A 26,468-nucleotide genomic window follows, 5' to 3' on the forward strand; every position below is an offset into this window, starting at 1 on the left:
TGGCCTTTATAGATAGAGATAGATAAAGTGAAACAGACAGAATGAGGAGGTGGGAAAAAAAAAATGCAGGAAGCTTTTTTATCACAAAATTTTAAAAAACTATACATACAGCACACACACACACACACATGAATGAGAATAAAATATGTGTATACATTTATGTGCAACTGTATATATTTGTTATCCTCTGATTTCTCTGCAAATGGAATAACTACTTTGCTAAAATAGAAAGATTCCTTAATTGACCTTCCCAAATGTTATCGTGTTCTTGCTCATACTCTTTAGTCACACAACTAAATTTTATGCTTGTTTTATTCATTTATTTTCTGTTACCATTCTTTTATTTTATTTTAATATAGTTTTTTTTTTAGTTATAATCATTAACATCTTTTAATTATATTTTAATGAAACATTAATGGAACTTTTATAATTTATTTTCTAGAAAATATTTAACCCTGATTTAAAATATGCATTATATCTATAATTAATTCATTAATTGCTGTTGTTTTGTTCTTTTTATTTATTTTTATTTTATTGAGGTAAGAGGTGGAGAAACTGTTTATATTTTTCTTGTATATTGTTCTTTTTGAAGTTTGTTTACTTAACTTTGTTTAAAAATAGATTTGAATGTAATTCTATAAAACAGAGGATAATAATTTCTCCCATAATATAATAATAAGTATAGTTTAATGCAGCATTCAAATATAGCATATAAAATACTGAAATATAAACCTAATTTTAATTATTGATAATAACAATTAGTAATATGGATAATTATTGTTTATTATTATTGATGTTGTGATTAATAACATCCTTTTTATTCAATGTGGTTTCTTCATTTTTCATTTTCAATTCTAGTATCATCTAACCAGACAACCCAGGAAACGAGTCCTGACCTCGACCAGCTGGAAGCAGCAATACAGGCCATGCATACCACTGTGAAAGAACCGACACCCCCTCCTGTTCAGCCAACACCGGTACCAGTAGTAACAACGCCACCCCCAGCGCCAGCACCAGTTGTCCAGCAGCAGCAGCAGCAAGAGTTTATTCAACACAAGAGTGAATCATACACCACAGTGACTTCACAAACTTTCGAGAGCCAAAAGCAACAGCATCAACAGTCTGTGAGTACTGTGCAGCGGAGCATGTCCCCCGTGTGGGATAATGTCATAGGCTATCCAACCAATAACTTTGTATGTATTGTTACCACTTTACCACTAGCTTGCTGGTAGTCCCCACCGATTGTTGTGCTACTCTAAATTCAATATTAGTTTCCTACACAAAATACTAAGGATGTACACATGTATATATATATGTGCGAGTATATGTATGGTTAGGCCTACACTGACAAACATATATACATACATACATAGATGCTTTAGCCTCTTCAATGCTAAGATTCTTAGATAAATGATATTTAGTTTTATACATTTGTAAGCAATAATCTTTGTGTGAGAAATAGCAAGAAAAATAATAAAACCCTACCTCACAGGGATCAAAGTGCGCATTTCTTGCTTTCTGGGCCTTTTTCATCTCACATTTTTATTTAAAAATCTATAACAGCCCCCTCCCTCCCTCCCACACACACATACGTGCTCATAAATGTTCATATATACATTATTGTTGTTCCCTCGACACAGTTTGAGCCCATCGGTCAGCCCCTGCACTTTGCCCTATCCCAGTGCACGAGGCCAAAAGTGGGCATCCAGCTTTGCCGCCCATCCACCACAATCTGTTTCAGCTAGGTCAAGCAGCACCAGTTTCCTATGTTTGATCTTCTTTGGGTTGAAAATTCTTTTTTTTAGAACCACAGAATTTTCTGGAGATGGAAACTGTATCTGTGTCGATGTATATATAAACACTCACACACATTAATATACAATCTCATATCAAAACACTTGCCATGCTAATACTTCTCCATATATAAATATATATATATATATAATGCCATGTGTGTTGCAAGGTATTGTATGTAGGTTGTATAACTTACTACTGTAAGCAGTGGCATTGCCAAGTTTTGACAATGTGTCTTGCTATGGTGATTTCAATTTCCTTTTCTGTACTGGTCCTTGTAGCAAGGTGCATAACTCTGCTTTGCTCAAATTTATTTATGACATAGAATGGGACCTACACTCTCCTTTTGGCTTAAAAAAAATACTTCTTTAATGAAATAAAATTTAGAAAACATTATCTCACCTACGCAAATACTGATAAACAGGTGTATGTAAAACAACAGCAAAAAATGTTGCATACTTACTCTTCAGATATTTCAATATGTGTTATTTATTGAATAATGAATTTAATTAAATATCCTAAGATTATTTTGATCATAATCAAAAGTTTACTCAAATATCTCAATAATATTTAAGTTATTGGTAGGATTTCCTAGATTTTTTTATTCTTATTTTTTCGAAATGTAGAAATTAACTATTTATTGTTAATCATTACAAGTAATTAACAGTTTCTTCAAAGACAATATATTAATATATAGTGCTTAATTGTAGGTTGTAGTGAACTCATATTAATTAACATTGTCACATTGAAGTATAGATGATAAGCCACTAATTCTGACTAGGTAATTAATATCTTAGTAACTAATTGTAGAGTATTATAATTAATTTAGTTGTTTATTAATAAAATAATATATTAACTTACCATAACAAAGTATTCAGAGTAGCACTGTCTGTGGATCAAATCCTGCTGATGTCAAAAAGCATTCTGCAATAAGAAAATTTTCTTTAAAGAAATCTTGTGTAAATTCTCAAATTTTCAATATTCTTAATTTGAATATTTTAATTAATTTTAACTAATAATTTTACTAGAAACTCATTTATTTAATTATAACTCTACATTCATATTTGTATCATTATAACACCATCATCAACAGGATTTTGGACTACCAGACTGTTTTGCTTATGCTGTTTTTTTTTATGTTTGCTTATATCAGCTGACCTGTTTTCTCATCTCTTACACTTTTGACCAAAATACAAAGCACCTTTTCTATACTGGCCAGGTATCTATTCTGATCTCTGCAGCTCCAGTTTCTTCTTGCAACTGGTGCAGAAAAATATTATCTCTGTGGCTTTATCTTGCTTCAGTACCAGTCATATCATAGGGATTGAACCTGTCGGTATACACTTCCCCTATAAACTATGGGTTAGTTCACATTACTCCATGAGGAACATAGGGCTGGCTTCGCTGGCATGTATATTTCTCCCTAGATGGGACTCTGGTCCATAATCATTCTCACCACCTGAGTGGACAAGAGCAATATGAAATAAAGGGTTTTACTCCTTTACTTGTTTCAGTCATTTGACTGTGGCCATGCTGGAGCACCGCCTTTAGTTGAGCAAATCGACCCCAGGACTTATTCTTTGTAAGCCTAGTACTTATTCTATCTGGCTCTTTTGCCGGACCGCTAAGTTACGGGGACGTAAACACACCAGCATCGTTTGTCAAGCGATGTTGGGGGAACAAACACAGACACACAAACATACACATATATATATGGATATATACGACGGGCTTCTTTCAGTTTCCGTCTACCAAATCCACTCAAAAGGCTTTGGTCAGCCCGAGGCTATAGTAGAAGACACTTGCCCAAGGTGTCACGCAGTGGGACTGAACCTGGAACCATGTGTTTCATAAGCATGCTACTTACCACACAGCCACTCCTATGCCTATGTTTTGCTCATGAACACAATGCATCACCTGGTCCAGAAATCGAAACTGCAATCTTACGATCGTGAATCCAGCACCCTAACCACTAAGCCGTGTGCTTCCATGCACTGCCCCTATAACTTGTGCCAACAGTAAATTATCATTATTTTTGACATACCAAATGGCAATATTTCAGAAAACAGTCCAGCTGGTAACCTGCATGACTACCAATGTTGTTTGCTTTTCACCTGATTATGTTGTTTTTTTAAGTATTGTAATTGTTGTTGTTGTTGATATCCTTTCCCCAAACGACCACCACTGCATGTGATGGGCTGTTGAATGTGACATGACACTGCACTTGGTTCACCGGTTTTTGTTTTCCTTTGTGTGTGTTGCCAGCTTGTCACCTTCCTTTTTTGGCTGATAGGTCCACCTTTGAACTGTTCTACTTGCATGATTATGGTAGTCACCCATTTTATGGCTTCACCTTCACTATCCACCCTTATTGTTATTGGTTTGGTATTGGTTTTGGTATTGTAGATATAGTTTCTTCACTGTGTGAGATTTTTTTTTTTTTGTAGATATTCTATCTTCCTCACTGTGTTGTGACGTATCTCATTTTCTTGTTTCCTATGTGTTATGTTTTATCAAGAAAATAGAAATGCCTGGATTGTTTTTGTTTTTTTTTTTCTCTGTACAAGAAACCTTGATCAACCTAATTATGTATTTTTGCCTTTTGTGTATAAATGAAACAAACTCCTAATCCTTTCGCAATGAGACGAGACAAATATGATTTGGAAGTTTCATCTGTTCAAGATTAATTTAGAATTGGTTTTATCTAAATATATTTTTTATTATCTATTTCACACTTTCTTCATGAATTCACTAGTTGTAAAAAGTAGCGAGCTGGCAGAATCGTTAGCTCACCAGGCAAAATGCTTGGTGGCATTTTATCCATCTTTACATTCTGAGTTCAAATTCCAGTGAGGTTTATTTTGCCTTTCATCCTTTCAGGGCTGATAGAATAAGTACCAGTTGAATACTGGGTCAATGTAATCAACTCACCCCACTGCCATTAAATTGCTGGCCTTGTGCCAAAATTTGAAATCAGTATTGACTAATTGTATTGGACTAGGCATTACACTGTGTTGTCACAAGCTGATGTCACTTGTGAAAAGGTTAACTTATCAAGAATAGAATCTACAGTTAGAATAGTGATGCCTGCTAGTTACTCTGTTATGTAACATCACTAGATGCTTCTTCATCAAATGATTCAACCCTATTGTCAAGTGATCACTGTTCTTTTAAGATGACTTTTTGTTATTTAGTTGAAGAAATATTCCAGATTTGCAACTACTTCTTTATTTCTGGATAAATGCTTTACAGTGGAACTGCAATATTACACTTTGAATATGAAATTGTATTCAGCACTCCACATCACAACTTGACCAGCTCTGGTCTACATACGTGGAATTATTGCCTCAGTGCACAATAAATTTATTTTGAGGCAGCTGCAGTTGATGACAACAGGAAAAAAAAACGAGTAATTCTACTCTGTGTTCTCATGCATGAAATGATGACAAACTAACTTCTGTGAGTGCAAAAGGATCTCCTAACATAGTATTTTTACTCACCTCAAAAAGGAAGAATCTTAACTTAGCCATGTTTCTTGACTAAAAACATGTGATTTTGATAAGTATGATATTGATAGTGCATTAAATAGAAACTTGATTCATTGAGAAGACATTTCATACTACAAGAATAAAATTATTGCAGTCATCTGACACAGGTTAAAATGTTGACAATGTTGGTGCAGACACATGATCTAGTTGAAGAGCGAGCAATGTGGGAAAAAAATGCTTTTACTACATACAGTGATGATGATCATATCAATTTGATTAGGCATTCTTGAAATAAGGATTATAAAAAATGTTTGTTTTAGTTGTCGTTTGAAATATAGCATCTTTTCTAATTCTAAATGTCTGGCAAACGAGAAAATTTCCCATTCATTAAATAAATAAATAAATAAATAAAAGAAAGAAAGAAAAAAGAAAATTGGTCTCTTTGTGAGATATATGCAAATTAAGGAAACCATAGCTTTGAAATTTGTGTGATGTTCCTGTCCATGATAGCATAAAGAGCAATGACAATAAGCTGCATGGGAAACACCATCTGTCAATGATGTTCAATTTAGTTTTCAAACTTGGTGATAAATAAGAACAGCAAATGAAAGATGTTGGAACAGTCACATCATTCATCTTCAGTTTGAGAGTAGCATGCAATTTAAGTGATGGAGCAATATTCATGAAAATTAAGGAGCAAAACCAAGATTTGCACCACTGATTCTACACAAAATTAATTTGGGTCACACTTAAAATCTGCTGTCTTTTCCCTAAGATATTTCTCACCAAATATATAACTGGCGAGTGTTTATTGAGTTGTGGGACAGCCTCTTGTCTTGGTTTTGTTTGAATAAACTGGATCAACATTTTATCAACAGTAAAAGATGATTCAATCTTTAAGTGGTTCTCAGAAATAAACAATGTTGAAAATCTTTGCCAAAATTATCAATGGACCATTAGATAAAACTTGTAACAAAACCTGCAAGACAAATTTTTGTGTAAAGAATCAAGTAAAGAAGAAATAATCTTTTAAGATTGATCATTTGTGTGAAAGTGGATAGTTTCATTATTGACTACAGTATCAAAGACAGTTGGCCATGTCCATTTATTTGTGGAGCTTTGCAGAGCAAATATGGTTAACCCACCAAAAGAAACAATGCCTAATACCTGCTGGAGAGTAGATAGTGTTGATAATAGAACATCTGACATGAAATACTTTGCTGATCAGAAAATGAAGTGACTACAGATAATAGTGATCTATCCATCTTGGAAAAATCAACAACCAGGAAAGTACCACTCAAACTTTTATTTGATTTGTTCCACCATTAACAAGAAAAAGGGTAAATCAGTTCCGGTCACATCTGTAGATGGCTTGACGATGTTGACCATATCTTACATCATGCTTGTATCTCATCAAAGCTAGTTTGTAGAAGAAATCAACCAATGAAATTGTTCACAAGGATAATGCCATGTCACATGACGACAAACCTGACCAGAAACCACCTGAACCATGGTACAACCTGTGTAGGTCTAGAAGAGCAAACAAGGATGTTCCAGTAACCAGACAGTGTATATGGAATAGAGATGAAGAAAAGATATAACATCCATATGGTAGTGTAGCATACTTCACAGAATTTACATGCTTACCGTATGAGCTGCTATTTAAGGTGGCTACCAAGTCAGTGACTGAAAGTTTGGTTATTAAGTTGAAGAAAGTTCCAGAAGTCAAAGACCTCTTGCAATTTCAACATTGTTTTAGATTGACACTTTACAATTGGACTTTGAATATGCATGTCATGCAGATGACACAATGCTCAGAACAGTTATGGACTATGAAAGGATCTAATAGTACTTTCTGATTTTAGCACTAGGCCAGCAATTTTGAGGGGGTGGGGAAATCAGTTAAATCAACCCCAGTACTCGATGGTACTTTATCTTATCAACCCTTTAAAGAATAGAAAGCAAGGTTTCTCACTGTATTTGAATTCCAGATTTAAAAAGCCAGTAGAAATGTTACTAAGCATTTTGTCCAAAGTACCTAATGATTCTGCCAGCTAATTGCCCTAAAAGATCTAATAGGTAACAATATGATTTCTTGAATTGGAAATCAGAACTATAATAACTTTAGTATGAAGACTTAATTAGTACAGAATATACATTATCAGTTTTCTTGTTAATCAGATGTCACTGACCCTGCCATAAACTATAGTCTTCAGATGGTTAATCCCCATTATTTTATAATAATAATAATAATAATGATGAGGAGGATAAACTTATTGTGTATGGTGCTCAAGTGCACTACAACTCATTAGTAGCTAAAAGTGCATGAACGGTATACAGAATAATACACAGGAAGTAAATAGTGAATGAATCATTTAAAAAAAGGGGGATGTAGGGGACATCAGGTGTACTGTTGGCAAATTTTAAGAAGTATGGAAGTTTTGGAAGATGTAGTGTCCCGACAACTGATGTGCGTAATTTACTCTATGCTTCAGTAATTCTGAAATAAATGTCTCAAGATCCTTAATTCTTTGCCCCATATTTTGCATTAGTGTTGTTGGTCTATATCTCCATCATTGAACGGAACCTCTTGGGAAGGCTGCACCACAATATCTAGCAAAGGATTCTGCTTTCAAAAGTATCATAATCTAGTTGAGCTAAAAAGAAAATCCTTTTTTTTTTTTTATATTTATGTATTTATTTTTTAATTTGTATTTAACTGCTCTTATCTTCCCGAGAGTGACTCCGCAAAGGAAACATCCTGTTTCATTGCTATCATATCATTTTGACATCAGAGATTGTTTTCCTTGTATGATTTTCATCTTTACATAATTCACACCCACCTCTCTCCATCTACCCATTCCAATGTCCCCACTGACACCCCCCCCACCTTCAGCCTACATCTATCTACATGTCAATTATTACCCAGTTATGTTCATCATTTAAGGATGACGCACAAATAAAACCATTTTCTAATTAGGCTGTTTTAAACATGGAGTAATTAAATGAAATGACTTGTTGAAAAGATAAGATTACATCAGAATGACATGTTACAAACTAAGATGCAGATTGTCATTGCACGAATAATTGGTTTCATTGCATTTATCTTCTCACTGCTGTCATTTGATTCATATATATCAGTTTCTATCAATGTCTTTCTGTAAATCCATCAGTAGTTCTGTGGGTGGCATCCGCTTCTATTCCTACATTTTATCTTCTACTATTTCTCTTATTGTCTTCTCTATCTATCTTCAAATTTTTCTGTACTTCCTATTATTCTCTTTTGCCCCCTGACCTCTGTCTTTCTCTCTCTCTCTCTCTCTCTCTCTCTCTGAATCACCATTTTCTCATTATTTCTTGCTGTTGGCAGAACCATTAAAGTGCTGTAGAAAATGCCTCACAGCATTTATAAGTACTCAGGGTCAATCCATTTGACTAAAATTTTTCAAAGCAGTGCCCCAGTATGGCTGCAGTTTAATGATTGAAGCAAATAAAAGACACATACAACTGTCAAACAGTCAATATAGAAGGCCTCGTACAAAGCATTCGTCGTTCTTAGACATCACTCAGTCGTTTGATTCCATTTTATGCCATACAAAACATCATCAGTATCATTGTCTCTAAACTTTCTGAGAATGGCAAAAAACAAGAGAAGATGCATTTTATTGATGAAAGTCTCTTCAGACAGATATACCAAATTAGTAGTTTTCATTTATCCTCAAACAGCTCTGACTGAACAGAATTATGATTAACCCTTTCGTTACCAACCTGGCTGAAACTGGCTTTGGCTCTGTAGTACAAATGTCTTGTTTTCATAAGTTCTGAATTAAAATCTTCCACCAAACCTTAGGTTCCTAACACTAGCTTAATGATAACTAAGTTATTTTACTAAATTCTTTGTCATATTTAAAATAATTAAAAGAAACACAAATCATCTCAAAATAAATACAGTAACGAAAGGGTTCAAGGCATTCCAACCCTGACCATTCTGTCTTCATTTAAACAGTCTATCTAGGACTAAGTTTTTGTTTTTTCAAAGCTAAAGGATGTGATGTGAGATTTGGTGTTTATCTCTAGTGGTCAATGTCCTCTATAGAGGTTCCTTCATTTGTTACTGGAGCAGTTTAGTTTATAAAACTATGGAGAATAAGAAAGAATTTCTCCTCGTACCTGAAATATAAATCGTTAGGTTATTGATAGCTGAGTGATTAGACAGTAATGCACATATTTGCATACATTACCTATCAGGAAGTTTGTTGCTATTTTTAACTATCAAAATATTGTCTATAAATGTTTACCAATTCATGTCCACACATAAACATACATAATGAAGTTTACCAGAGAAATGGAAGCTTGATTCCGACCTGGCTTTCTCTTCATTAGGATTTGTTTATCTAAATTTTATATACATTCACACACACACACACACACATTATATAAAAAATCAGTCTGTCACTCATTGGATATAAATTTCTCTCTCTCTCTCTCTCTCTCTCTCTCTCTCTCTCTCTCTCTCTCTCTCTCCTCTCTCTCTCTCTCCCTCCCTCCCTCCCTCCCTCCCCCTCTCTCTCCAAGATACCAGCCATGAAGTGATAGAGCTTTGGATAAGATTACTGAGTGTTTCCGTATTATTGAAGGCTATCTCAGATGGGCGATAAGACATGTCTTTTATTACATATGATAATAATGCTTCGCAACTCGCAGTGGATCAGAGATAGAACTCCTAATAACCAACAGTTTTTCAAAAGGTTTAATGTGTACGTTTGTGTCAGAGGTGTCTTTCTCTCTCTGTCTCTCTCTCTCTCTCTCTCTCTCTCTCTCATCCGCTTGTCAAGTATTACAGAGCTGTCTCTGTTTATCTTGAAGTTCTAAAGAATACTTTTTTCACCAACACCCTTACTCTCTTACTCTCTATGCTTACTGGACCTTATGGTAGTTTTGGTAGAGGGTAAGTTGATATTCTCTCTTTCCTCTTTGTCACTTTCCTCATATAGACACTTATTCATACATCTGTATCTATGTTTGTTTGCTACTCATACATACACAGAAATTACACAAAGATCACACCCTGATAGTGAGTCTTACCTTAATGATAACAAGACGAGATCTTTTACATTTTTTGTTGCTTTCTGTGTGTGTGTGTGTGTGTGTGTGTGTGTGTGTGTGTGTGTATAATTTGTGTGTAACAGAGCTAGGTAACTAATAGATTTATTTCATCTTAACAAATTAACCTAGAAAATGTTTCTTCAAACCAACCTAAATCTTCTGGAACAATCCATTTCTATTAAAGGTATGCGTAGGTTACAGATTTAGTTCTTTTATTGATTAGACTATAAGCTCTTTCTATTTTTGCCTGTATTGTTTTTCTCTCAATCATAAACTGCAGCCCTGACCCTTCTTTATTAGAAGCTATGATTCTTATTTCTTTACTGCCCACAAGGGGCTACACACAGAGGGGACAAACAAGGACAGACAAACGGATTAAGTAACAGTGCGTAATTGGTACTTATTTAATTGATCCCAAAAGGATGAAAGGCAAAGTCGACTTCGGTGGAATTTGAACTCAGAATGTAGCAGTAGATGAAATACCTATTTCTTTACTACCCACAAGGGGCTAAACACAGAAGTGACAAACAAGGACAAACGGATTAAGTCGATTATATCGACCCCAGTGCATAACTGGTACTTATTTAATCGACCCCAAAAGGATGAAAGGCAAAGTCGACCTCGGCGGAATTTGAACACTGAACGTAGCGGTAGACAAAATACCGCTAAGCATTTCGCCTGGCGTGCTAGCGTTTCTGACAGCTCGCCACCTTAGAAGCTATGATTCTAGCACTTTATTATTATCATCATTCTTTTAACTCGGGGTTTTCTTGGAACTCCTGAAGTCTTGTATGCAATGCAGGTTTGCTACCTGTAGCCTACAGTACCATGCTATCAGCTCTTTTCAACTATCAAATACTTTCCTGATGATCCTGACCATGCCAAGGAGGCAAACCTTTTGTAACATTTCTACTGAGCACTATTCCCATTTCCTTTATATTATTCTTGATACCTTTTAATACTATCCTCAAGCACCCAAAAGCAATTGGCACTATCTTCACCATCTTCATTTTCCACAGTCAAGCTATCTTGCATTTAAGAGAGATCTATATATCTATTTCTCGCCTTCTTTCTTCACTGTTAATGTTTGTTCCTTCTCGAGCCATGCCTGGCTCATAAGGGCTGGTTTCCTGGTTTCCTTGGCATATAAGTTCACCTGGATTGGACGCCGGTCCGTCACAGGTGAGTTGCAAGATGCAGGAGGAAAGAGTGAGAGAAAGTTGTGGCGAAAGAGTCAGCGGAAGTTCGCCATCACCTTCTGCTGGAGCTGCGTGGAGCTTAGGTGTTTCGCTCATAAACACACACATCACCCGGTCTGAGATTCAAACCCTCGATCCCTCGACCGCGAGTCAGCTGCTCTAACCACTAGGCCATGCGACTCCACACTGTTCATGTGTCTAAAGGGGTACACAACATCAATTATAAAGCGCATGTAATTCACCTTATCCATCACCACTAGGTTTTTTTATTACTATTAAAGCCTATGAAGTGAACTGCCAAGTCCAACTACATTACAGTATTAACAAGTTCGTCCTCAAAAAATATAGGGATGAATTAATCGTCCCCATGCATTTTGTAAATGGAAGAAATAAGATTCATTGACTCTATACTTGGCTCACAACAGCAAAACTTCCACCATCATGTATTTTTACTTTTTTGTTTAATCATCTATACCTTTCCCTGTAGAGAATACATGCATCTGTGCCATTTATTAGGATCAAATGCCTTCATATTTTTTTCTGTTCACCAGTCTAGTGATGATGGGTATGAGTACATAAATTTATATAGAAAAGAAGAAAAAAATACATACCCTTGCAGCATAGTCATGTAAACACAAGCAATAGTCAGTGCATTCTGGCCTGCTGAGCATTGTGGGTGGTCACCAGGGTGTGTTTTTGTTGTACAAGTAGAATTTTTCTCAGTGTATCTCGAACCAAATTATGCAACTGTCCTTCCTTTCTTTTAAGAATAAAGGATGTTATTTGAGAGAGATTGGCTGCTGTTTAGAGGCTCTTTAAGCTTCGTCTACAGTGTGTCTAAGATATAGGACTGCTGCATTCGTTATTGGCATCAGCTACGCCTGTCTTTCTGTTTTGTTTATAGATGAAATATAGAATATAAGTAGGTGTTTATATCCTTCTAATTGAAACTTGATGAGACTGTTTAGAGGGAAAAATCTGGATTCTATTCAGTAATCAAATATTCAATCTATGGCATGCTGTAATCTTTGATGTTGCTCTAAATATGCTGGTTTCCATCCAAAGAGCTGCCATTCCCAATCTTCCCCTTTCTTCTGTAGTTATCATCATTTTCTTCTTCAATCTTTCTGCAGCTATTCAATTAATTTGTTGGTTACATATCTACATCCCTGCCGTGAGGGTAATCTCCTGCCCTTGCTTTAGAGTTTAATTTAGATTGAGATCTAAGTAGACCCCAAAGCTTAGGTTTGCTATGGTTATTACGCTTGTCTATCTCTGTTACAGCAGGAACCATTTCATACATATTTTCAAGTTGTGAACGAATTTTGGAACATTTATTTTATTGACTCTGGAGAAATAAATGACAAAGCTGAACTTGTCAGATTTTGAACTTGGTTCTGCAAAGTATCATGCTGGATACAAATTCACTTTATTATATCAATCACCTTTACTGACAGGACATCTGTATAGAATAATGCCAACCACTTGTAAGAAGATAAGCCAGAAGCAAGCCAAAAGACAGAGAGGGGATGGGGAAGCAGTTTTTAATCTCTAATTCTGTGTGTTACAAAAATAAAGAAGGATTTTATTCTATTTCATTGCCAATCTGTGAGTCATTTAGTTGACCCCACCCCTGTAAGAGAATAAAGAATGGTACAGAACTACATTATTTACAGTTTACTTGTGGGTTGTTGATAACTGTATTGCACAAGTCTTAGAACCCCTCTCCCTCTCTACCCGCTCATCTGGTTTTACTTAGTGAATCATACAAAATACTAATAAGTAGTAGAAGGTGATGAAAGCATTATATAAGGGGGCATTCTTCTAACCTTCATGGAATTTTATTATTATTTCTTTCTTGTTCCTGTTGTATTTTAGCTTGTGGGATGTATAGAGATGTGTGTGTGGGGGGGGTTTGCTGTTGTTTTCTCTTGTGTCTTCATAGAAAGATAAAATATCTTATAATTATGTTTCTTAGTTGAGCAGTAAGGAACCGTTTTGAGCTATAATTACATCATCACAGATCGTCCGATAACACAGTAGTTGAGGCTCGATATAAATAGAAGTGAGGTAGATGTTTGTTTACTAGCATTCACCTTCAACCATGGTGACATTTTGTATCCTAAAACCTCAAGTTCTCTCTACATCTTGTTAATCAGATATATCACATCAGATCTGTTTAAAACCATTGAACATTCCTCATACATAAACCAAATGAAATACCAGCAGTTGGGCAATAATAGCTGGCAGTCATATTAGGAGACTTAACCAGTCACATTACAATCTTCAGGGTGAATATATTCAGATATGTGTCAATGGCAGATTGACTAAATCTGTAGAACATTGGACTGAATACTTTGCAGTATTTAGTTAGAACCTCTTACATTCTGAGTTCGAATCTGGCTACAATGTCAATAAAATATAATATCTAGTATTATGACTAATATAATTGATTATAACTTTCCCACCAAATTTGAGGCATTGTACCGATGTAAGAAATCAAGAACAGTGGATTAGACAAAATGCCTTCTGGTGTTCATTCTGGTTATTTGCAGCCTGATTTGAAATCTCACTGAGGTCACCTTTGCCTTTTATCTTTCTGAGGGTCAATAAATTAATCTACCAATCAAGTACTGGAATTGATATAATCACTGGTACTCCCCCCTCCAAATTTTTAGCTTTGTGTCTTTTTTAGAAACGTTATTTATTATTGTTGTGCTGTAGAAAATGCTTTGTGGTATTTATGCTCTGAGTCCAAATCTTGCTGTGATTGACTTTGCCTTTCATCCTTTTGGGATTCATAGAACAAAATACCAGCCAAGTACTAGGGTCAGTGCAATTGACTCCCTTCCCTCAAATTTATGGCCTTGTGCCTATATTAAAACAATTCACATTGTTTACACAATTGCATCATTAAAGACGGGTTCATTATATTTTCTTGACTCAACAACTTCCTTTAGTTTCTCCTAGCCTCTAGTTAGGATTAACAGAGGTAAATCCAAAGTTTTTACACTAGACTCTGAAGGCAGAGCAAATGAGAGACCATATGTATATCGGTGGTTGTAAATTAAGAGGGTTACTGGAGACTATACGTCTTACACAGCTTGAAACATGCTGTACACACTATTCATTCTATATAGTTTGTTATATTGATGACTACCATTCTATATAGAAATCTCAGAACAAGCCAAAGGCAGCTAAGCTTTGGAAGATAATTTAAAACGTGTTTGTGCATGTGATCATCATCATTTAGAATCTACTTTTCCATGCTCACGTAAGTCAAATGCAATCTTTTGAAGTAGATTGTCTTCCACCAGATGCCCCTCTTGTCACCGGCCTTCATCCTTTTCTAAGCCAGATAATACTTTTACTTAACTGCACCTGTTTTTCACAGGAGACTGGAAATAAGCAATTTCTCTTGTGTGACAATAAAGCTTATTTGCAACTGTTGTACTAGGGTACTCACAAACACAGGCAAATATACATACATTTACATACACAACAGGGCTTTTTCAGTTTCTGTATTCCAAATCCACTCACAAGGCTTTGGTTGACCCAGGGTTATACTAGAAGGCATTTGCCCAGTGTGCCACATCGTGGGACTGAACCCAAGGCCCACATGATTGGGAAGCAAACTTCTTAACCTCACAGCCATGCCTATTTTTATATGTGTGTGTGTGGTGTGTGCATGCATGCATGTAATAAGTTCTTTGTTTGGGACCTTGTAGGAAAAATTTAGTTCCCAGCTAAACAGTCATGGAAGTTTGCCGAGTGTTCTTGTTGATAACATTATCTTGTCCACTGCAGTTGTCAAGATGCCATTCAAATTGACATTTATCAGGTTGTTAAAACTTGATGACACCTTTTGTTTCCTATGCTATGACCTGTATTGAAATACCAAATATGTTATAGATATTTTGCTTATAAAGTGTATCAACTATGAACTATCATGACTGGAACATTTGGGGACTACTGTAGCTTTTATATTCTATCTAGTACTCTACTTGAGGATATAAACTTCAATAACGTGGCTTATTTTATCTATTGTCCAATTTGTCCTCCACAACACCACCACCCTCACATTGCACTGAGGAATAGATGGTCAAGGGATGTTACTCTTCTTGCCCTCTCTGATACACACTGATGTTAACACGGACAGAAGTGCACTTTAGTTAACTGGTTAACTCTTTGCCTTTTCTGCTGCTCCTATAGACAGTTGTTCCTCTAAGCTGACTGGATGATATTCTTGTCAAAACACTTCTCTACAAATATCATTATGCCTCTTAAGATTCCTATTGTGTTGCCAAGCCAAAGTTACTTGTAATGTTAATAATGAAATTATTGTGTATAGTGCTTAGGTGCACTACAGCTCATCAAAGGTGCATGTACACAGTACATAGAATTATGTACAAAAGCCAGGAAAGTGAACAGTGTATGAGTCATGATATACATATGTGAATGTATATGGAGGTTTTAAAGGATGCTATGTCTCGGCAACTAACAGCTGATGCATGTAGTTTGTTCCATGCTTCAGCAATTCTGAGTGTGAAAAAATGTTTCCGAAAGTCATGAGAACTGTGCTGCTTTCTGACTTTGTATGCATGCCAACATGTGTTAGACACATGGAGCTCAAAAAGGTGTTCAAAGTGGTTGTTGGTGCGATGGTTAATAATTTTTGGGGTGTTTGCTTAGTCAGTTGTCAGACATCAGAGCTTCAATGTATCAACACCCAGAGAAGCCAGGATTACATTTAGAATTCCCTTTCTATTTACTTATATTTTATCTGCCTTTAACTTAAGATTTTCATGGGCTACCACTGCTTCTTTTGCTAAATCTATTTGGGATTCTTTAGAGAAGAAAATATTTCAATGCTAAACAATTACTAATCATTTGAAAAGTACAAATAAACTGTACCCTAGAGTAGAAGTCTCCAACCTCCAGGTTGTGGACAAGTCTTAGGTCATGGTTCATTTGGTACCAGGATACACAGAAAGCGTATCCTTTAAAATTTTATTTCTATTTTATTATCATAGTCTTCAGTGCCCGTTGTCTGTAATACATATGTATTATATATCTTATATACATGTATTATATATGTAATAATTAAATTATATATTCTGCACATTTTCCTGTCTTGTTATGTGTGTGATCTCCTGGTCTATGCTGCAAAAAAGTTTGGGGACCACTACCCTAGAGTATTGGTACACATAGTCTGCCACAACGCATATTCTAGACAGTGTCTCTCAGAAAAGACTATTTAAGTGTTAGTTACTATTGTTTAACCCTAAGTCAGTCCTGATGAAGGAAATTTATAGTTAAACAGATTCCAGCTGTGACCATCCTATCATAAATAAATATAGAAACAGTCAACACAAGATGGCATTATCCGAGTTCTTTTCTAAGAAATCTTGAAGAAGATTTAAATGCTATTTCTAGCTCATAAAGTGTCCATCTGGCCTCACTCTGTGCACCCACTCTGTCTTTTTATATGGCTGTCAGAACAACTTCTGCTCTTTTGAACTCTGACATGCTGCTTTACTCTACTCACTTGTCTCACTCCAGTCACTCCAACTCAATGCACTTCCATCATCTACCATGCTAGGTTCTTTCATCAATGCTTCTTTCTCAACTCTGCATTCTTCTCTGGACATTCCCCTTACCTATTGACCGCAATTAATTCAAGATAAATACTGGTCACACTATTTCTTTCCCCTGTGAGTATAAAATCTCCGGCTTCTACCGACCCTCCTCTTTGTAAGAATTAGAAGAATGTTATCACTACTGATTTACAAAAGCACAGACTTCTTTTGTCAGATTTGAACACCAAAAAAAAACAACAAAAAAAAACTGACTGTTAACTATTACATACCATAATTAATTTCAGTTTAAATCTCTGGTGTCTATTTTCACATATTTCTTATCTCTACCTGTAGCTGTTTTTTCCTTTATACTATTGCTGTTATATTACTGAAGATTGTCTATTTCAGTCCATTCCTGCCATTTTTCCAACAAGTTCTTTTCAGTCTGTTTCCTATTTTCATTCTATTCAGAAGCTTTTCCAAGTCTTTTTGCAACTTTTCTTATGTCAAGTATCTACGTATCAAGGAAATATGCTTGTCTGGACAATATCTTCTTGATCTACTTGCACTGCTGCAAGGGTTCTCAAATCAGTTTCTAACTTATATCCTAGAATAGTGAGGGTACAAGCTACAGCCGCATTTCTTCTGGTTTCTTTTCGAAATGTGTCAAGTGAGTCTTCTGTGTGTATAGGTAATGTTTTTAGGCAGATATCAAAGAGGATTGTCAGTAGGCCTTAGAGCAGGGGTGGAGGAGCTTTTTAGTGTGGCGGGCAAAAATTTCCAAAGGAAAAGGTCCACAGTTCTAACTCTTATATCTGTGCAAATGTTGTATATATCAAATTCGATACACATTAATAAAGATAAGTTTAACATGTTAAGTTAATGTGTAACATTTTCATTAATACTGGCTCTGAATCTAGGATGTTTATATTACTTATGAGGTATTCTATATTTTTCAGCTAGAGAGTAGTTGGGTTTCAAGGTACAAACCTAGCAAACGGCAAATACCGGATGATTTCTGTTCAAGTCTAACCTTTCTAAGTTGTAGTGGGAATGCAACCTATGTCGCACCGTATATTGTATAAATTTTATAATTGAAAAATTTACTATAGTTTATACATATGAGTATATCAGCCTGTAGGTATAATAAAGTGGACTTGCAGGCAAGGGTTACCCCACCCCAACCTTAGAGAGTGTCACTTGAAGTTAAGTATATGTGTGTGTATGTGTATAGTTGATGACATCAGATAAACTACTAATGTGGGAACGTTATTACAATACATTATGAACCATATCTGTATCTGGCCTGGTGCTTAAGCTTGACAATTTCTGTCAATTGATTGTCATAACAATAGTTGCACATTTTGACTGTGCAGCATACTGCACATGGTGCCATTGGGCTGGTGTTGGCTTATGCAATGATGATGCAACTGCACTAGCTTAAACCACTTTCAGTGTTGGCGTTCAACATCCTGTCTGGTTATAATAATGAAAGGACAAATCTGTGAGTGAAACATAAAAATTGTAGCATCTATTCTAAGCAATTATTCACTTTTCCATTTTCTATTGTTTGTAGTTTTTGTAAGTGTTTGCTTCTTTGATCAGTGGTGCCTCTTACTCTCTACAAATGTCAGCCTATGTATTAGTTTTGAAAACTCTCTTTTCCCTTTCCACTTGTTGAATGTCACCAATCTAATTTTCCAAATATCACTTTCCAAAACACTATGAAATGTCTTTCCCATGATGTTTTTATTTTTTCCTTTTTGTTTAAAATTTTGAGTATTTATATATTTATTTATTTTTAAATAACTAGTCATTTAATTCTTGAATTTATATTACAATTTATTTGACATGAGATTCTAAACTGAAATGGAGAGAAATTGCCAAAAAAAGAATGAGCGGGGTGTAGTTATTTTGCGTGATTGCATTACTGTGATATATCTACCCTATTCTAGGTCCCTTTTCCCTGCTGACTCACCCATTAAATTGGTGGATTTTGTTTTCTCTGGTGATCGGTAAATGTTGTTGTTCAACCCAAGTCAGCTCTGCAGGAAAAGGTATACAATCAGACCTAACTGGGATAGATTGTGTGCATTTTCTGTCAGTATTCCAACCGTTACTTTCTTTCTTGTGTCTTTAGTCAACTTTCAGTATTCAGTTTTAGTCTTGGTTTTTCTCAATATTAAATCATCAAAGTTATTGGAGTGGCTGTCGAGGTTGAAGAATGCCAAGAGAAGATAACCACTAAGCTTAATGTAAACTCGAAATGATCGTTGGGATTTATCTCCCTTGGTTCTGGACTACATTATTTTCTGTTAATTTCTGAACTAAATGTCTAGGAAACCCAAGTATTGTATCGATGTTTGTCCACTTGTGTGTGTAGTTGTCTCATTATTGATTGATGACCCCTTTGTCTATATTACCTGATTTCTAAAAATATATGTGAATAAAATTTGGGGTGTAAAAACTTCAATATTTACGTTTTTTTAAGTTTCTTTTGTGATCCCTATAGAGTATCAATGTAACTTAAATACAAAAGTTTTTCTTATTTAGCTCCCAGGTCAGTCACAATCCAGTAGGCCTATGATAAAAAGCATTCCATCCAGGATCAGGTTTTTTTTTTTTTAAGTAGTGTATTTAAGAGTACATTATCCAATGTGCCCTTTTATGAAACAGTAGGGTAAGATTCAAGAGCAATGTTGCTGTTGTTTGTAACAGATCAAGTGATAACTTAAAAGCTCCCAAGTTCACATTTTCAAATTCTGTCCTACTATCTGCCTCCCAATCTCTAATTAGAGTAGAACTAATATTATCTATATAGTACTTATCTGTAATAGCGTCCTCTCCTGTAGCTGTGTTGTTATCCTCTACACCACTAGTATCGATATCCTTTTGCACTTGTACTGCTGCCACCATGTACAATATCCTTTGTAGAACTGTGATTTATTCAACCTTTAAATGTTTCAATATCCTTTCTACTTAATTAAGCTTTCCAAATCAAAATTATGCTTCTTAGTGGTTTACTATTATCTTTGAAGGATATTTCAGTGGAAACCATTCAACAAGCCACCTCTGTGAACCAGAGTTCTTTCCAAATTACTTCATATTCTCAGTGTGTTATTGGAACCCTTTTTGCCACTCTGCAAAACACATCCACACACACATGCACTTATATCACTTCATATACTACTTCGGTTTTCAGTATCCCCTCTTATCAACATTATATCTGTTTGGAAAATTACACAATACCAACCTATTTACACTATTATCTCAATGGTATTCTGTACTTTCTTTGCTGGCATCATCAAACCTAGGTTGTTTTCCTTTCTGACATCATCCTTCATTAGTAACATTTCATAATTCTTTGCCAAGATTTTATTTCATGGCTCACTTAATTTGACCTTGTTTTCTTCTACTCTGTTTGTCTTTTTTTTTTTTTACATATAAAAATCTCACCCCCATCATTGTATTTTTATTTTCTCTTGATTTACTTTTGTTTTTTTTGTTGTTGCGTTTTTATCTTCTCAGAATCAACTTCATTTTTGTTTTGTATATTACAATAAAACTAATATCTTATGACTTTCAAGTTTTCTGATCATTAATTTGGCTTTATACTATTTTGCAGACCCAGGTGCCAAAAGAACCGCCACTGGAGGTTAGAGAAATAGAAGAAGACCGCATTTCTTTACGACCCATTGGTCCAGGTGTTCAAACCCTTGAACCAGATTCGATGTCCACTCTTGGTCGCCCAACTACACCAGCTTTCCCCGTCAGCCCTGCATCAAGTGTCGGTGAGTCTTCAGTTCTTGATTATCAGTTTCTTGGATTTTTGCTTACTTTCATTTAATCATAAAATTAATAATAATAATGTTCATGAGATTATTATACACACAGCTCCAGTGCACTACAATAATGCTGATTGATGATAATCATTATTCTCTTTTTTTATATGTACACACATACATACATGCATATATGTCTATGTGTATACATACATATATTTATTACACTATTATATATATATATATATATATATATATATATACACATATATATATATACAAGATATATATAATATATATATACACATATATATAATATACACACATATATATACACATATATACACATATATATATAATTACACATATATATACACATATATACATATATATATATATACATACACATATATACACATATATACATATATATATATATACATACACATATATATACATATATATATATATATATACATACACATATATATACATATATATATATATATATACATACACATATATATACATACACATATATATACATACACAATATATACATACACATATATATACATATACATATATATATATATATATATATATATAATATATAATACATATATACTTGGTGTGTGTGTGTGTGTGTGTGTATATATGAAATATAATAATGATATATAATGAGCTTATTGTATACAGTGCTCAGGTACAGTACATAGAATTAGTTAACAATGAATGAGTCATTCCTGAATAAAGGATAATATTCTACAGAAAAATGCTTTGATATTTCAAAGTATATAGGAGTATTCTTGCTACCATTCTTCCTGTGCGTGTGATTTGTGTGTGAGTGTGTGTGTGTGCCTTATGTTTATGAAATAGCAACAGTCACCTCTTCACCTGTTGCCTCATCATTTACCCATTCTGCCAAATCACTTCATTTTCATTCTCTTTTTTTCAAAGGTAACATGTTTTCCCTCATAACAAACATGCAATGTTTCATCCAGTCTGCCTCATACATGTTTGGTATTTTGTCTATTTTGAGAATAATTGTCTGCGTGGTGGGAATTTGAGCCATAATTTGTGTCTGGTTTCTGAAAGATAAAACAATTCAAGGCTGTTTGTTCAGGGGCTTAAGTCTGATGTAAAGAAAGGAAGAGAAAAATAAACAGAAAGAAAAAGATTGAGAATAACATAACAAATGGACCATAATTCTTAAAATGTGGTTTATATGAAATTCTCGCTGTAATGATAATGATAATAATGATAAAAACAATATCAATAATAATAATAATAATAAAAACAATATCAATAATAATAATAACAATACCAATAATAATAGTAATAATAATAATAACAATATCAATAATAATAATGATGATGATAATAATGATAAAGTTAATGATGATAATTACAGCCTTAACTTAACGGAGGAAATTGAGATGATTATGTTGTTACTAAAGGTAACAGTGAAATAGTGGAAGTGATATCATAAAGAATACTAATTAATCCTAGGTAGGAATAGCAATAATAATAACAACAACCACAATAGTAATGATCACAAAAATCAGTTGAACAACAAACAGCAACAATGGGTTTAACTCGTTAACCTGAGCATGATGGAATGATATTTGAAACCACAACCCTGGTGATTGTATTGCTTTACTAGCCCTTACCCCCCTTCACCTCAGATCTCGTTTTAATGTGTGTGTGTTTTTCAGTTTCTTCACTGTCCATCACTGTTATGTTTTTGTATTTGTTTTTATCACCACTGCACTCAAACCAGTTGTTTTGTTATTTTTATACTGTCTTGACTCTCCTTCCCCGACTCATGCATGTCTCATCTTTATTTGCTGGTTCACCTTCAGGAACCATTTGTGTAATTTTCCATGTTTGAATGTGATTACTTCTTTCATTCCTTCTTTCATTCCTTTTTCTTTCTTTCCTTCCTTTACTGTTTTGTTTTAATTTTTTGTGTAGTTGTAGTAATGTTTTCCTTGTAGTTTGTAGCTGACTTTTTTCAATGATTATTTTCTCAATTTTTTTTCTTTTTCTTATTAAAGCATGTTTAGTCACATGAATGTTATTTTTTTCTACACTTGTTTCCTATATTTTAGCAACCCCTCCTTTCCCAGTGTCACCTGGTACGCCTTACGTCAACCCAAGTAGTCCTTTTGGCCATTCTAATTACCATTTTAGGTCTCGTGGCCATTCAGGTAAACAACCTTTGTCATCTTCATGACACCTGCTTTGTCTTCTCTCCTCTTGGGAATGACATGGCCTTACATCCATAACTTTCTCGACTTCCAAACAAACCTTTGCCTCATCGTATTGATCTACGGCTTCTTGCACATTTCCTTGCACAGTTTTGCTTAGTGTTGCTAATCCGTTTATTTACCTTACCACCTGCTGTTGTTTCTGTTGCTTAACTCTTGCTATCTCCCTGCAATCAGCTAACTTTTTCATTTCATCACCTTACCAATATAGTGAGAGAAGACCAACAAGATGAGCGAGGCAGAATGCCAGCAATGTGAGACTTGTGAGTCTGTTGTGTTGTTTATGGTGTTTTCATGGTGCTGACCAAATTTTGGCAAAATAGGTTACTGTGGTTAGCTCTGTTGTCTGATGTATGCATGTATGTTTGTAGGTGAATAGGGAAGTGTGTGTATGTGTCACTGTATGTTGTGTAAGTGTATGCATATTTGCACTGCATTTGAGTATATATTTAAAAGGTATGTGTCACACCTGTCCATCACATGCAAGCATGGAAAAGCATATGTTGTGATGATAAAGATGTGTGTTTGGACATGTATTTATAGATTTGTTTGATTGTATGCCTGTGTGCATAATAATGTATATATTTGTGTGTGATGCTGTGCAGATGTGTGTTTCTGATGTGTGTGTGTGTTCGTACAAACTTATGCAACTCTAGTATCAAGTCTGTACATCTATCATGAAACTAATCAATATTGCAATATAGTTTATTATCTGGATCTGAGATGTTATATGATTACATGCAAATTTATGCATGAATATATTTGTATCTGTGTATGTGTGCACAAGTTTGTATGTTTGTATTGTTGGGATGTTGCATGTGTATGTGTGTTGCTTGTTGAGACTTGTTGAGACTTGGTGCTAAAGAAGATACATACTTTATCTCGTTATACATTTGTATTAACAGAACCTCTCCCTCCATTAATACTAGGAAGCTTCTAAGAAGTATTTAGACTCATGACAATAGAGATGTGTGTGTCATTTAATGCTCTGCAAGTCACTGACAATTCAATTTTTTTTAAATGTCCATATTTTGACAATAGATTTTTCTTTTGATTAAATCATTTTTGAAAGGTTAGTGGATTGAAGCATCAGGCCAGTGCCACATAAAAAGCCCCCGTGCTGTTGCCATGTATAAAACACTCATGCTAGTGCCCATATAACTCACTTGTGCAGGTGTCACCCATGAAGCACCCGTGCCAATGTCACATAAAGAGTACCCAGTCCCCTCTGTAAAGTGGCTGGCATTAGGAAAGATATCCAGTTGCAGAAACCATACCAAAACAGACAATTGGAGTCTGGACACCTCCCAGCTGGCCAGTTCCATGTCAATCCCATGCCAGCATGGAAAATGGTCATTAAATGATGATGATGATTTATGTACATCTATGTTGAACTTAAATTTCCAAACTAAATATATTTAGGAGTGAGTTTTCATTATAGACAAGCCTTCTATCACAATGAGCAAAGTTTTGTTATACATAATCCACCAAAGTCATAGATCTAGTTCAAATTTCTTGTTGGCGTCAAGGCTACATGATTCTTTATCTATATATTTTGTGGCTCCATAATTGAAATCCTGGTCTTATCTCAATGTGAAGTAGAGCAGAAATTATATAATCATATCATTCTTATTTACAAGATTCAAATCTCATTCTCCAACTTAGTACTCCTGCTGATATCCCTAATTGTTTTTCTACAGTCTAATAAATAAACCATGCCAAAACAGACACACAAGTATGGTGGAGGCTCCTGCCTGGCCAGCTCTTGTCAAACCATCTAACCTATACCAGCATGATGATGATGATGAGACACACACACACACACACACACACATCTATACATTTAGTTTTCTTAAACAAGAATATTATTAACAGCAACTCTGAAGTTTTGGACTGTCAACAATGACTTAATTGGCTGTAACTTCAAAGTCACTGTCAACAACATTCTTGTATAAAAATAATAAATCCATACTCTACAACAGTAAAGGGTAAACCATCAGATTAATTTTAAATTATTATTATAACTGAACATAAAAACAAACATTAACTCAATATATTTCCAGATAGATAGATAGACTGATATCCATATTTGTGTATGTGTGTGTGTATATAGGCAGTGAATTAAAAGAATCGTTAGAGCCTTAAGCAAAATGTTTTGTAATTTGAGTGAGATGAATTGACTTGGCACTGGCGTGGATGTGTGGTTATGAAGTTTGCTTTCCAGTCACATGGTTTCAAGTTCAGTACCACTGTATAGCATCTTGTGCAAGTGTCTACTACAGGTCCAAGCCAACTAATTTCTTGTGAGTGAATTTGGTTGGGGGAAACTGCAAGGAAGCTTGTGCACACGTGTGCATGTATGTTGTGTTTATGCATATATGTATATAAATGTGTGTGTATGAATATATATATATATATATATATATATATGCACATGTGTGTCTGTGTATATATGTGTTTATGTACATGTATGTGTGTGTATGTACATATATCTGTGTATATATGTGTGTGTATATATTGAGTTGGCAAGAAAGTAATTTGGTTTTTCACAAATAGAGTTCCAGTTTTTTGAATGACTTTTGTCAATGTTATGATATTTTCTTTTTAACCTTTGATAGCCATTACTTTTAGCTTACTTTACTAGCAAATTGCACGTAATTTTAGTTAGTGTCAGTTTTAAGATGGAGTGCAAAAATGAACATTTTCACCATATTTTGCTTTTTTATTTCCATAAAGCTAAGAAAGCAGCTTAGGCTCACAAAGAGATATTGATTGCTTAACAAAATGCACGTGTCAGAAATAATTTTAAAAATTCCATTCTGGAGAATTTTCACTTAAGATTGCAGAGAGGTTAAATGTATCACATGCAACAATTGGAAATCTCTTATAATGTCTTGGACCCATTAAGAAGCTCAATATTTGGGTTCCATTTTAAATTGAAAGAGATTCACTTAACACAGTGAATCAGTATTTGTGATATGCATCCCAAACACAATGAAATCAACTGTTTTATGAAACAAATCATCACTGGTGATGAAAAATGGATTGTCTACAATAACATCAATCGAAAACGATCATGGTCCAAGCATAATGAACCAGTACAAACCACATTGAAAGCTGAATTGCATAAAAAAAAAAGGTCTTGCTGTCAATTTGGTGGGATTACAAAGGTGTTGTGTATTTTGAGCTGCTTCCAAGGAACCAAACAATCAATTCAGATGTTTACTGTCAAAAACTAATGAAACTG

General features: G+C 34.7%; 1 protein-coding gene across 17 annotated transcripts in view; it reads left to right on the forward strand.

Annotated features, from left to right (window-relative positions):
* LOC115214900 (tensin-3) overlaps positions 1 to 26,468 on the forward strand; it is a 930,040-nt gene that overhangs the window by 856,151 nt on the left and 47,421 nt on the right. For 13 of the 17 annotated variants that reach the window (XM_036505648.1, XM_036505645.1, XM_036505643.1 and 10 more), the window contains 3 exons: positions 859 to 1,193; positions 20,792 to 20,957; positions 23,063 to 23,161. In XM_036505648.1, the coding sequence (XP_036361541.1) occupies positions 859 to 1,193; positions 20,792 to 20,957; positions 23,063 to 23,161 (600 nt within the window). The remainder of the gene's footprint in view (positions 1 to 858; positions 1,194 to 20,791; positions 20,958 to 23,062; positions 23,162 to 26,468) is intronic. The other 4 variants (XM_036505651.1, XM_036505652.1, XM_036505656.1 and 1 more) reach the window with 2 other exon arrangements.

Source organism: Octopus sinensis, linkage group LG8 (assembly GCF_006345805.1).
Source record: "Octopus sinensis linkage group LG8, ASM634580v1, whole genome shotgun sequence".
Taxonomy (NCBI): Eukaryota; Metazoa; Mollusca; class Cephalopoda; order Octopoda; family Octopodidae; genus Octopus; species Octopus sinensis.